This window comes from Oreochromis niloticus, linkage group LG6, assembly GCF_001858045.2.
Source record: "Oreochromis niloticus isolate F11D_XX linkage group LG6, O_niloticus_UMD_NMBU, whole genome shotgun sequence".
Classification (NCBI taxonomy): Eukaryota; Metazoa; Chordata; class Actinopteri; order Cichliformes; family Cichlidae; genus Oreochromis; species Oreochromis niloticus.
This window is the reverse complement of record NC_031971.2, coordinates 27,087,829-27,101,136: the sequence shown is the minus strand read 5'-3', so window position 1 is coordinate 27,101,136 and position 13,308 is coordinate 27,087,829. Positions and strand designations below refer to the sequence as shown.

Genomic DNA, 13,308 nt, shown 5'->3' with positions numbered 1-13,308 from the left:
TCGAGTAACTCTTGAAAACCAAACTTTTTTCCTCTACGCATTTAATAATTTCTGCTTCATGTTTGATTTCTATTAGGTACGAGCCACAGTTACACAAATTAAAATACTGTGGTGTATAGGTTGTGTATGAAAGCCTTGCGTTGGGAATTATGGCTGCTGACTTCATGAGAAGGAGAGCAGGGAGCATATTTGGGTGAATGGATGAATGAATGACTTTGTTATTATGAGCTAATGCTCTCAAGCTTGGTGAGCAATTGCATCTTGCATCCACTCAGGGGGTGCCTGCTAATTAGTAAGTAAGTAATTAGCAAATAATATTAAAAGCAGTGCTACAGTGTCACATACCATTATAGATAGCTGCACAGCTAGCCAGATTACTTTTCATCTAATTAGAGAAAAAGGCTGCAAAAGTCACTGACACCACAAACACGGCTCACAGGTTCAGCTTGGTGACACAACTTAGCAGAGTCACTCAGATTAGTCATGATCCTAATGACCTGAAACTTTTAGCCTTTAATACAGTTTCACCAGGTTATCTATAAAAACAATATCATTCATTAGCAACAGAGAACAAAACTGCAGTTTCCCAAATCACCCATTTGAGCGTTGCCTTAGCAAGTCCATCCACATAGATCAGGCATCCTTCCAGTGAAAATGCTCGAATTTACAGCAGAAAGAAACCCGTTTAGATGGCAAGTAGTCTGAGTAGCACCTTTCTACTAAGTGTGTTTTCTACCATGATTCTGATTCACCCAATCACACATTCATAAAGTGCTTTTTATCAATAGCCAAGCACTTTACTTAACATTCACACTATTAAACTCCACTGACCTTCTGATTGGCAGATGACCCACTTTTAACACCTGAGCCACAGTCAAACCAAAGAACCTACAGCCTGATACTATAAATGGTTCCTACACATTAAGTCATTTCTGCTTTCTGTTTTATATCATGGAGTGTAGGTGCATGCAGGCTGAAATCCACTGTAGGGTTGATTTTCTTCTGATGTAAATGAAGTTGTTTTGCTCTCCAGCTGCTCAGAAGCTCTGCCATCTGCTGGGGATGAATGTAATGGAGTTTACCAGAGCCATCCTGACTCCCAGGATCAAAGTGGGGAGAGACTATGTCCAAAAAGCTCAGACTAAAGAGCAGGTCAGTTTGCTTTGTTTTGGGTTTTTTTCTATTGACTAATGTAATGTGTTTCCTCTTTTGTTCTTGAGATCTTTGGTAACAGATTAACAGCTGTATATTGATTGTTTAACTAAAAAGTGCATTTGTGTTTTTTCTGCTAGATAGCTGCATAATACAGCTGTCTTGTTAGATGAGTTAAGTGGGGCATCCAGAGCTCATGCGGTTAAAATTCAGCTGCAGGTCGTGTGTACAAAGTCTTAGATGAACCGCACCTGGGCCTTTTCCAAATCATTGTTACAACAGCTTCCTCAGTCTGTGTGGGTCCTCGTCCTAACCCCTTGTAAAGCATAGTTTCAGGCTGCTTCTGCATACTGAAAGTTGTAAAACTTGTAACTTATGTTCCTTATGCGCAACCCCAGGGCTCTCTCGCTGTGAGGCATTGGTGGCAAGCACTAAGCCAGGGAAGTCTAAATAACGAAAGCTTATAGTCAAAACAGTTTTTAAAAAAATAAAAGCATAAAGAATGTTATTTTGAACTTTTCTACATTCATTTGTTAAATGAAGCATTGGTGCAGTAGTCCTGCAGACTGATACAGATCCAGCTGTCATCTGAGCATTTTGGATAAAAAGTCTCAGAAAGAAAACGTGAGTGCAACTAGAAGTGTATTTGTAGAATTCATTTTCTTTCAGCCCACACACACTTGTCTTTTTTGTTGTTGTTGTTGTTCCTGTGCCACATTCAGCTCATTTCTCTGTTCATTGTTTGGTCACGGTCTTCTTTTCTCACGCTTTCTCTCTGCAGGCGGACTTTGCTGTCGAGGCCCTGGCTAAAGCTACGTATGAGCGTCTGTTCCGCTGGCTTGTGCATCGCATTAATAAAGCCCTGGACCGAACCAAACGGCAGGGTGCCTCCTTCATCGGTATCCTGGACATTGCTGGTTTTGAGATCTTCCAGGTCTGAATTCAAATCTTTTAGTTCTTTAATGACAAAGTTTATCTATTTATTTTTATTTGCCACGTGGTTAGAGGTTGTCAGTTTGTGTCATTGGTGATTATTTCCAGTGATGATGATGTTCTTGCTTGTGTCGATCTTCCTGTCGTGCAGCTGAACTCGTTTGAGCAGCTCTGCATCAACTACACCAACGAGAAGCTGCAGCAGCTCTTCAACCACACCATGTTCATCCTGGAGCAGGAGGAGTACCAGAGGGAGGGGATCGAGTGGAGCTTCATCGACTTCGGCCTCGACCTGCAGCCCTGCATCGACCTCATCGAGAGGCCGGTCAGTTCCATTATTAACTTTTGTCAATTAGATTCATTCTCCTTAGAACTGAAGTTGGAGAATGTTTTAACTTTAATCTTTCTTTACTTATTTAGCAGCTAAATTATAATACTTAATATTTCCTTTTAATCATGCACTGCTTTATTCTATTTAACAAATGTCCTTTTTATTCCTGTTAATGCCTAATAAAGAAATGAAGCTTGAAGTCTAAGTCAGAAGAATAGTAGTCTTTTTTCTGGACAAAAAAAATATATATATATATATATATATATATATATATATATATATATATATACATATATATATATATATATATATATATATATACATATATATATATATATATATATATATATATATATATTTTAAGGGGGTTGGTTTTGGGATTAAAGAGTTTTTTTTCTACCACAAACCACAAATCTCAAAACATAACAAAAGCCAAAAATCACATCTTCTGACAGCGTGGGGGGGATGTAATAATTCACGTAGTTGTCCTGGTGTGATATCATAAAGATATCATGAAGAATATCACACCAGGAAAAAAAATGGCTCAGAGTTCAAGCAATGCGAGACACATGTTTCTGTTAAAGGCAAATATGCCAGAGAAACTATTTTGAAAACGAAATGAGATCCGTTGTCTTTCTGGTGTCGATGCTATCTCCCTCTCCACCCTCTCTGCAGTCTTAACGTCCTGTCCTGTGTTATGACTCCTCCAGGCGAACCCTCCAGGCGTGTTGGCTCTGCTGGATGAGGAGTGCTGGTTCCCTAAAGCCACAGACAAGACATTTGTAGACAAGCTGATCCAGGAGCAGGGCACGCACACCAAGTTTCAGAAGCCCCGGCAGCTCAAAGATAAGGCCGACTTCTGCATCATCCACTACGCCGGCAGGGTATGCTTGTGTTTTTTTTGTGGGGTTTTTGTGTTTTTTATCTGTATAAAAATCAGCCGGTTCCTGTTGCTGCCTCCCTGACTGTTCAGGATGTTTGATGCTTGTTTTTAGGCCATGATAAGCTAGCTCTTTTAAAAAGAATCCCTCAGTTCAGACACACAGGTGAGAAAGTAATCAGAGTGACAGTCACAGCTGCTACAGCTGATATCATCACACTTATGCTTCAGTTCACCATAATCCTCTTTTCTGAATCCCTCTTTCATCCCTGAAAAGTTGCTGACTGTCAGAGGTCACATAAAACGCTGACACATACTTCTCCTGTGGGGGGATTTTAGGGAAACACTGAAACAGCTTGATTTATATTTCATCGTGAGGGAGTGGGTTCGGATAGTCCGTGGTGCTTCGCAACAGAGTGCAGCATTTGTCTCGTAGGGAGACCCACAGAGTAGCACATCTGTTTATCATTGTGTGGACTTTGTTTCACGCCTCAATATTTCAAAAAACTGAAAGATTCCAGCTGTAGGAACGTCTGCCGTGGAGAAAAATCTGCAGCACGACGAAGCCAAACGCTGTAAATGTTGTTAACACAGGTGTGCACAGAGAAAAATGATCTCATTCAGAGCAGTGTGGAAATGTTTCTTGATTTTTATACTTCTACAATCAGAAAAGATGAAGTCTTGTATGTGTTTGGTTTTTAGGGAACATGTGATTCAAGCAGTGACATATGATGCACAAACTATGAAATGGATCATTTTTTCCAATATAACATCAGACATATTTTGGTATTTATGTGCTGCTCTTTATTAAACGGCATCTTTGTTAGCTTCAATTCTTTCCACCAAAATCCTCCAAACTGCACAGATGGGAAATTAACATTTTTATAGTTTTCGCTTTCAAACATGAAATATTCTGACTTACAGATCTTTAAAAGTGAATGGATCCTAAATAAAGGGGGAGTTTATTATACAAAGAATGACCAGCAAACATTTTCATGTTGAATTACCATCTTGACGTCTAGTCTGGGTTGTAATATATCTCCGAAATAAAAGTTGTGCCGACCTGGGAGACATAACAAAATAATATTGTTGCTTGTTGAGCGTCACTTGGATGTTCAAGTTGGATTTTCCAGCTACAAAAAAGCTTGTGCTGGAAGAAAAACCTCTGTACTGAAGAATAGTTGTAGATTGTCTTTTATCAACTACAACAAAACAACATAAAATATTCTCAAGAGAAGAGTAAGAAAGTTAAAGAAAATGTACCATGAAAGGTAAACTTGAACTGTTCACCTCTTGCTCTGGAGTCCGATTCTCATCCAACTGAGCTAAATGATCCTGATACCGAGTTTATAAAGCTGCAGGAGGTAGAGAGGCCTGTCCCATGAGGTCCGTGCTTCTCAAGTCTAAATGTTGTTTGGGCAAGATACTATCACTGTGTGCATGAAAGCACCTACATAGCTCTCGAAGTTGGTAAAATAAAGCACTGTGAATGTGGCTTGTAAGTTTTTAGAATAAAAAACACCTTATAGGTCATAGTGACAGTTAAATTCACCGTGAAGTTCACAGTGATTGAGACAGAATTTACACATAGATATACGTTAATGGGCTTCCAAATGTTAAAAATGTAATAGATTACATTTTGGTTAACCATATCATTTATGTATACCTGTCAGTGATGATCAGAAATGATAGAATCTTTTCTGTTAGAAAGATACAAATAAATAAGATAAAGTTAACGAAATAAACTTTATTTATCCCAAAGGTGGGGAATTAGTGTCTGAGCAGCCAAACATTTTAAACTTTGAAATAAAGTAGTTTTTTTCTTCATTATAAATTTGTTTATTTTTGGGTGGCTTTTTGTTATTTTTTTTATTATAATATAAAAAAGAAATGAAGCCGAATATGTCAATAAAGCAAGACAAACAGACAGTATCAGAAAGATGAAACGATATTGTGCGAATGAGCACAGTTACATAAATCATAGAAAAAACGTAAATGAGTAACACCTAACAAATAACTGCAGGTATTTTGATACAATGGAGGAAAGATTTCCTGGATCTGTGACTCTGCACAGACACTCGATCAGTCCACGCTCACTGTGTCTCATCCTTAATCGGCTCACTGAGCTCGTCCATATTGTGCAAACACCGGCCGTTCCCTGTGATAACCAGCTGTGAAACCCTGTCACTTCCACCGTGGTTTCATTGGTATTATTGGCGTCAATATGTTTTTTAAAACAAAATGGTCATTTCACATTAGGATAAAGCTAGGAACATGAGAATGAGGTCACCACTCATCATATGGCCTGGAAAAAGTGATATTTTTGTTTTAATTTTTTCTATCTTTTTTTTAATATGAATTAATGTTAAAAACCAAAATGTCTTATAGATAATAGTGCGTTTTTTCTGAGCTATAACTCTGTTTACTCTTACAGGTGGACTACAAGGCAGATGAGTGGCTAATGAAGAACATGGACCCTCTGAATGACAACGTGGCGACACTTCTCCATCAGTCAACTGACAAGTTTGTTGCTGAACTGTGGAAGGATGGTAACTTACCACCTACTTATCTCTGAACGCTTAAGTCAGCTGTAACAACTACAACCAACTGGTTCTATTAATACTTCCTGTAGTTCATTATGTTTGTACCTGTTTGCTTTTCTACATCTACATGTCTGTCACTGAAGCCTACTAACAGCAGCAGCTGTCTGCCTCGTTGACCCTTTTCTAAGAGCGTCCCATCCTTGTCTCTCTCTCTCTGTGTTGTAGAGATTCAGACCATTCAAAGGGCCTCATTCTATGACAGTGTCACTAGTCTGGATGAGCCGGCAGGTGAATGACTGGGTCGTGCTGGGCCAGAATCATAGTTGAAAATGACCTGTTGGTACATTTCTGCCCAGATCTGGCTCTGTGCTTCATGCTTCAGCCGGTGCTGTCTGTCATAGCTACAGTGGCTCCCATCTGCTTGCAGGCTGCATGGCTCCCTTGTCTCAGCCAAAAGCAGTAGTGCCCAGTTCCTAAATAAGCTAGAGTAGAATATAGTCATTGTCTCTCTTTAGTCGAACCAGTGTGCTTTAATTTGTTTCGGTGTGTTAGTGGGCTGACATGGGGTCTTGTGATCTTTGTATGTCCAGCTGCCCTGAAGCAAGCATCAAGAATCTAGTGCATCTAGTGTGTCTGAGTCTGATTGCTGTTTATTCTTCCCTCTGTCCCCCATCAGTGATGTGAAACATCCACGAGCAAATGAAGGATTTGAAACTCTACTGAAGAATATTTAATAACATTATTGTCCCGCCTTCCTCCTGTCCCTACACACAGTGGCAGAGAATTAAAACCAGATGTGGAATTTTGCTTTGGCTCTGAGCTCAGATATCACTGTGGAGGGTCCAGAAAGCAGGTCGTGTATCACCTCGGTTAAACTCAGGAGTCTGTGATTGTAATTGTGATTTAACTGCTGGGACATTAATATATAGTGATGGGGGGAAAATATCAATCACAGCCTATTGTATTCCTCCCTCTTGCAGTGTGATTATTAAAACTTACAGACACTCTAAACTCGCTCCCCCTCCAGCCTGACTTATCAACTGAATAAACTGAACTGACACATTACTGAATAATATTACTGAATAATAATGATAGACAAAGGTATCTGTATAGAATAAGTAATTCTTGCTTTTTGTTACTTTTCCAGTTTTTAAGATATAATTTATTATAAATGTGTTTCTTCTTGTTACATTTTGTAATGTAGTATGGTGAGATACTTATGACACACCCCTTTTTATAAGTGACATAAGGGTCAGTCCACTTGATCCCGCCCCCGATAGACTTTTCCAATACTGTACCAAACAAATCAGCTGACTCTAAGGAGGTCACCTGTTATATGACATGACCCAAAGTCTGTGTTTAATCAGGTGTTAAGATTTGCAGGTTTTAGGTTTTGTCAGTGAAGCTTGTGTTAAGTTGTCTGTAGGAATTACTGTTGATCACATCCTGAGGTCCATCGTAACAGGCAGAGGCAGAGACGTCTCACTGCTAACATGACGTGAGTCTGACTCTGTTTAACAGCTGGTTTCAGGTTTAGTTCAAAGCAGTATTTTCTGTTATACTGGAGGTTTTTTAAGCACAGCTGGCCGTTAAATGATAATATACCTGAGGATACTGATGATGAAGGGTTTAGTTTGTTTTTGTTTGTTTGTTTCTTGAGGTCATTCCAAAGCAGAACTTGATGGTCAAAATACATCATGTTCCAGTTGTGGGTCTTAAATGAAGTTCAGACTCACATTAACATCTCATAAAGTTACCTCAGCTGCTCAAACCCACAAGCAAGTAGATCTCACCAGTACAGGTCGTCCCACTGCCGTGGCCCTAACCTCCGAAAAGTTATTTTTATTTAATTTTATTATTTTTTTCTTAAAACCTTGAATTTTTTCCACAATCAAAACTGCTTCATCTTAAGAAAAAAATCACTCAAAAGTGCTGATGTTTATACTGAGGTATGTTCCTTCACAAGAGTAACTCACACTGTAGTTTATTTTAAGAACGCATACACCATCCTGCTCTCAGAAATACCTAATAGAGCATCAAATCCACCACAAAATACACAGAAAACTGAAAACTATGTTAATCCAGCTGTTTTGGATCAAGCTGTTCTCTCTGTTTCCCACACATATATTTTACTGAGGCAGGCCACTCTAATATATTTTCCCATCTCACTATTATAAAAAGAGACAAATTTTAGCATTTTTTGTTTCTATTTTTTCATCCATCTAAGAAAATAACACCATCCACAATCAGTCTACTGACTGACAACCCCCTTGCTGTTATTTAGAAGGTTAAGTCACTGCTAACCAGCTACCCATGGCGTTTCCCATCTCGTGTTTCCCATAAAGACTCGCTTATTGGCAAAGTTGTTGTTGGTGGTGTCTTCAAAATCATTAGGCAAGAGGATCTCTTAAAGAGGCGGCTGATTATTACTGTTCAGTTATTTATTAATGTAACAGGTGTAGTTCTCTCTTATTTTGCTAGTCATGGTTAACCCTGAGTTAACGCTGAGTGATGCTTTTTAAAAGAAGTTATCAAAAAGTATATACAGTGTTTTGCTGTCTTATAGTTACGAAACTTTATTATTATAACTTTAACGTTATTATCTTAGCAGTATGGTGGTGCAGGTTTTTTATCAAAAGCACTAAAATATTGAAAAGCATGAATTTAGCCGCCATCGAACACCCACAGAAAGGTTCCTCTCACCACAGAGTCGTGTGTGTTTAAAATACGAAACAGTTTGGCTAAATGTTTCATTTCCACCTGCAGAAACCAGCGATACTTTTAGACTCTTGACTGCTGCTTTGATAGACTGCCTTCATTTGATAGTTTTCATTCATCTGCACTCGGTCATGTAGCCACATTATGCTACCGTGCTGCTACCACTTGTTCCTGCGGTGACCATCTCAGAAATACACAGACTCACGATAACATGTCCCCGTCTCCCCTCCAGTCGACCGCATCGTGGGCCTGGACCAGGTGGCAGGAATGAACGAGACGGCGTTTGGTGCCACCTACAAAACGAAAAAGGGCATGTTTCGTACAGTGGGACAGCTCTACAAAGAGTCACTCACTAAGCTTATGGCCACACTGAGGAACACCAACCCCAACTTTGTCCGCTGCATCATCCCCAACCACGAAAAAAGAGTAAATACTTTTACTTATCAGAAGTGGAAAGTCTGGGACTCCTTTAAAAAAATAAAATATGGTAAAGTTTCTGTATTTAAGAGTGTATCATTTCCTCCTTCAGGCTGGTAAACTTGAGCCTCACCTGGTTCTGGACCAGCTCAGGTGTAACGGAGTCTTGGAGGGGATTCGTATCTGCAGACAGGGCTTCCCCAACCGCATCGTCTTCCAGGAGTTTAGACAGCGGTGAGAAACATCACCACTTTTTTTTAACTCCCAAAAGGTTGATTCTGTTCATCTGGACATAGCGTTTTCATTTGGAGAAGCGTTTCATCACTCATCCAAGTGACTTCTTCAGCCTCAGCTGACTGCAGGTTTCCCCAGTCTGCACAATGACTGAAACTAGTCCACTGAATGAACAATGGGCTGTGAGGTCAGTTCCTTGATCATTAATATGCAAATTGTCATGACCATTGATCAAAGACCATTGATCAAAGACCAATGGCCCTGAGTACCATTCACAGAGAGTTGGGGAACGGCTGCAATCACAGCACGGAAAACGCTATGTCCAGATGTCCTATGTCCAGATGAACAGAATCAACCTTTTGGGATTTACTTATCTGGATGATTGAGCATCCAAACAAACTAATTTTTAACTCTTTCTTTTTTCTTTTCAAGGAGAAAACTTTGACTTATTCACACTTTGTTCTCTTTGCACACAGATATGAAATCCTTACACCCAACGCTATCCCCAAGGGTTTCATGGATGGGAAACAAGCCTGTGAGAGAATGGTAATGCTATCTTTCCTGATCCTGTGATGGCTGTTGGATATATACACCACTGCTGATAGGAGAAGACTTCTGACACATCCAAAAACAGAGTGAAACAGACTTCAAGGCTCAGTCCACACTGATTCAAAGAAACTTTACATTTAACCCATAAACAGAAGCAAAAACACTTCTCACCATTTACAGGTTTGAATATCCCCAAGACAAGCACTGGACAGTCAACCTGGAGGGGCTGTTATGGGGGTGTCAAAATATTAATTTGTCTTTTTAAATGTTTTCTAAACTTGACTAGACAAGAGTTCTCATTAATACAACAGCTTTAAGTCTTAAACAAAAGAAATCAGTCCACATACCTCAAACCAAGAGTGAAAATTCCCTCCACACCACACATGAATAGAGTTCCTGGGTCCAGAACGATTTCTGGATCAGAAAGTTTGTGACATTTTCTTGGAAGCGATCGAACTACCAGTTTTCATTTTACCCCTCAGCCATAAAAGGCTGATGGGGTATTGGGTGACATGGACACCCAAGTTTGTGAATGCAATAACTCAAGAAGGACGTCATCTAGGTTCTCCAACCTGATACCATATGTGCGTCTACCACAATGCTGAGGGGTAGCACAGTATTTTGTTTATTTTTATATGCATTTGTGTAGACGTCGCCTGAAATGTCCAACCTGGCCTCATCTTGCAATGGTAAAAAAGAATCCTTCCAAAAAAATTCCTTCATCTAGATCTGGATTGACACCAAGAGTTAATCAGGCCTGACCTACGCTAAAAGTTTGTAACTTTTTCTGTGATCCTGCTAAGAAACAGTCTGAACCAATCTATTAATCTCTGTGGCAGAGGTTGTTTAAGCCCATGCAGTTTATTCATCTACAACTTGCTTTGTTCCTTTTATAGATCCATGCCCTGGAGCTGGACCCCAACCTGTTCCGGATTGGTCAGAGTAAGATCTTCTTCAGAACTGGTGTTCTGGCTCATCTGGAGGAGGAGCGAGACCTGAAGATCACTGACATCATCATCTACTTCCAGTCCGTGTGCCGTGGATACTTGGCCCGCAAGTGAGTCTTTATATCGCTGTATGTTCTGCTACATATGGGTTATTCCCATATTCCCCTACAGTCTACACTACTCGGTAGTTTGCGCCCCCTTTCCTTTTATGTGCCTTTTGTACCCCAGTGTATTAGTTTTTACGACTCCCTAGAGAGCCTATATTTTTGAGTTTCTCTGGTGAGAACAAATGTAAAGGTTTCAGACCCAGAATGCACTTTGGGATGGAGATCCAGCTGCTCAAACCAGCCCCCGTGGTGGTCTGAGACAACTGGTTGGGCAAGTGTAAATGTATCTGTGGCGTTTGTTTGCATGTTTATCTTAATGCTTCAAAATATTCCGCCATGTTTTATTAAGCCCGGGGTATTCAACATATTAAGAAAATCAAATAGAAGTGATGTGCAGGTCATCATTTTTATTGCTGCGCAAAAGAAGGAGCATCACTATTATTATTCTATTATTATTCATGTCGAAAATACAATGATGAAATGCGCAGCTGGAAAATGAGACCATTTTAATTAGGTAACTCTTGGTAATAGATCTGGAAAGCTTTTCCACTTTAGGGAGCGTTACAGCGAGTTTGAGCTCTGCGTGGATTTTACCTTTCCTGTTTGATTCACTCTCACAGCACTCATAATGTTGATTCAAGTGTGATTTATGGTCCGGTAAATGTTTCCGTCTGCATGCACGTTTCTCTTGGGACAGCAGGGGAGAGGGAACATCGCCCACAGCAGACACGCCCCTGTGCAGTACTCCAAAACCCCAACTGTGTGTCACTGGATGCGGACGACCTCTGCATCTCCCGTGTGGTGACTGTTTGAAAAATGCTCAGAAATAAGGAAGCAAGAACAGTGGAGCTCACCAGGAATGGAAGAACTGTGGGAAAAAAAAAGAACTGTGGGCTGACGGCCCAACAACAGCACAAACAAGAGTGGCCCACAGGCCGGTTGTAACTCATACTTTGTACACTCCCTCTCTGCAGATGGGACATCCCCGAAGTGCCAGTGGAGAGCAAACATGCCACCATTGCTGAAACATAAAATTCTGCTTTAGGCTGCAGGAGGCTCCAAAAACACACCATGCACTGCTCAGCACAAAGTGGCACTCTTAACCACGTACCTGCACTTACAGTCTTGTGTTTTTTAACCGGAAAGGTGGTGATATGTCAGTGCCCCTAACATACAAATTATTATTTTAAAAAAGTGGTCAATTGATGTCGCTCGGCTGTAGTGCAACAAAAACAAAAAAAGCTCAGATATTGATTTCTCATTTTTTTTTCTCTTAGAGCTTTCGCTAAGAAGCAGCAGCAGCTGAGTGCCCTGAAGGTCCTGCAGAGGAACTGTGCTGCTTATTTGAAGCTGCGACACTGGCAGTGGTGGAGACTCTTCACCAAGGTGAGAACCACGACACCAACCTCTGACAGCAGAAGATGGCTCCTATATCGCTCGTATCAGCCCTCCAACTCTGCTAAAGCCCTAAGGCCCTACTTTTTCAGAAATCAGTGTTCAGATTTCTCTGGCAGAATTTCTTAATCCAAACAGTCTGTTTGCTATAATTCGTCTTGGTCCTAATCATGTTAATCCATGAATTACATTAGAGGGAATAATTACATATGGCAGGAAAGTGCTGATAATAAGAAAAATGCTACTTGCTGTAGTAAAACTACTGGTTTTCTATATTAACCGACCAGTATGACTGTGAAAAAAATTATTGTATTCATTCTGTTTATGTCTAATGTTCATCTCTAATTTTGTTCCTCTCTCACTCAGGTGAAGCCGCTGCTGCAGGTCACCAGGCAGGAGGAGGAGCTGCAAGCCAAAGACGAGGAGCTGGTAAAAGTGAAGGAGAGGCAACTTAAGGTGGAAAACGAGCTGGTGGAGATGGAGAGGAAACACCAGCAGGTAAAAATATCTCAACTTATAAGTAAATCTTTCTCCTGAATTATAATTTATTAAAATCTATCGATAATGGCTTCAGGGAAATTACACGTTCATAGTTTTTGGAAGGACTTGTAGCCGTGAAGGTGGTACATTTTCTGAGCTGTTTCTTCTCTTCAGCTCCTCGAGGAGAAGAATATTTTAGCAGAGCAGCTCCACGCGGAGACGGAGCTGTTCGCCGAGGCTGAAGAGATGAGAGTTCGTCTCCTCTCCAGGAAGCAAGAGCTGGAGGAGATCCTTCACGACCTGGAGTCCAGGGTGGAGGAGGAGGAGGAGAGGAACCAGAGCCTGCAGAATGAGAAGAAGAAGATGCAGTCGCACATCCAGGTTTACGTCATCTCTTCTTCATATATTTCGAAACACAAACTTCTCCCATTTTTCTATTTGATGCTTAAACATCCAGCTGAGCGTTTACACTGTAACAATGGTGGATGCTCATTAAGTTTCAAATACTGAGGTCGGCGTACCCATCATCTGTTTGTGAGAGATTTTTTTTTTTTTTTAATATTAAATGATCCTAAAGACCCTTTTCCTTGTTTTATTTTTTTAACCTTTGATTATTTTAAAT

At 40.3% G+C, this 13,308-nt stretch overlaps 1 protein-coding gene across 7 annotated transcripts in view; it reads left to right on the top strand.

The window, feature by feature from the left end:
• The window catches only part of LOC100699125 (myosin-10), a 65,440-nt gene that overhangs the window by 36,678 nt on the left and 15,454 nt on the right, over positions 1-13,308 (top strand). For 4 of the 7 annotated variants that reach the window (XM_025907809.1, XM_025907807.1, XM_025907808.1 and 1 more), the window contains 13 exons: positions 1,034-1,152; positions 1,934-2,086; positions 2,237-2,410; positions 3,127-3,300; positions 5,731-5,845; positions 6,065-6,127; positions 8,790-8,983; positions 9,087-9,208; positions 9,685-9,754; positions 10,654-10,814; positions 12,089-12,197; positions 12,573-12,704; positions 12,861-13,067. In XM_025907809.1, coding sequence (XP_025763594.1) covers positions 1,034-1,152; positions 1,934-2,086; positions 2,237-2,410; positions 3,127-3,300; positions 5,731-5,845; positions 6,065-6,127; positions 8,790-8,983; positions 9,087-9,208; positions 9,685-9,754; positions 10,654-10,814; positions 12,089-12,197; positions 12,573-12,704; positions 12,861-13,067 — 1,793 coding nt within the window. The remainder of the gene's footprint in view (positions 1-1,033; positions 1,153-1,933; positions 2,087-2,236; positions 2,411-3,126; positions 3,301-5,730; positions 5,846-6,064; positions 6,128-8,789; positions 8,984-9,086; positions 9,209-9,684; positions 9,755-10,653; positions 10,815-12,088; positions 12,198-12,572; positions 12,705-12,860; positions 13,068-13,308) is intronic. The other 3 variants (XM_005470191.4, XM_025907811.1, XM_025907810.1) reach the window with 1 other exon arrangement.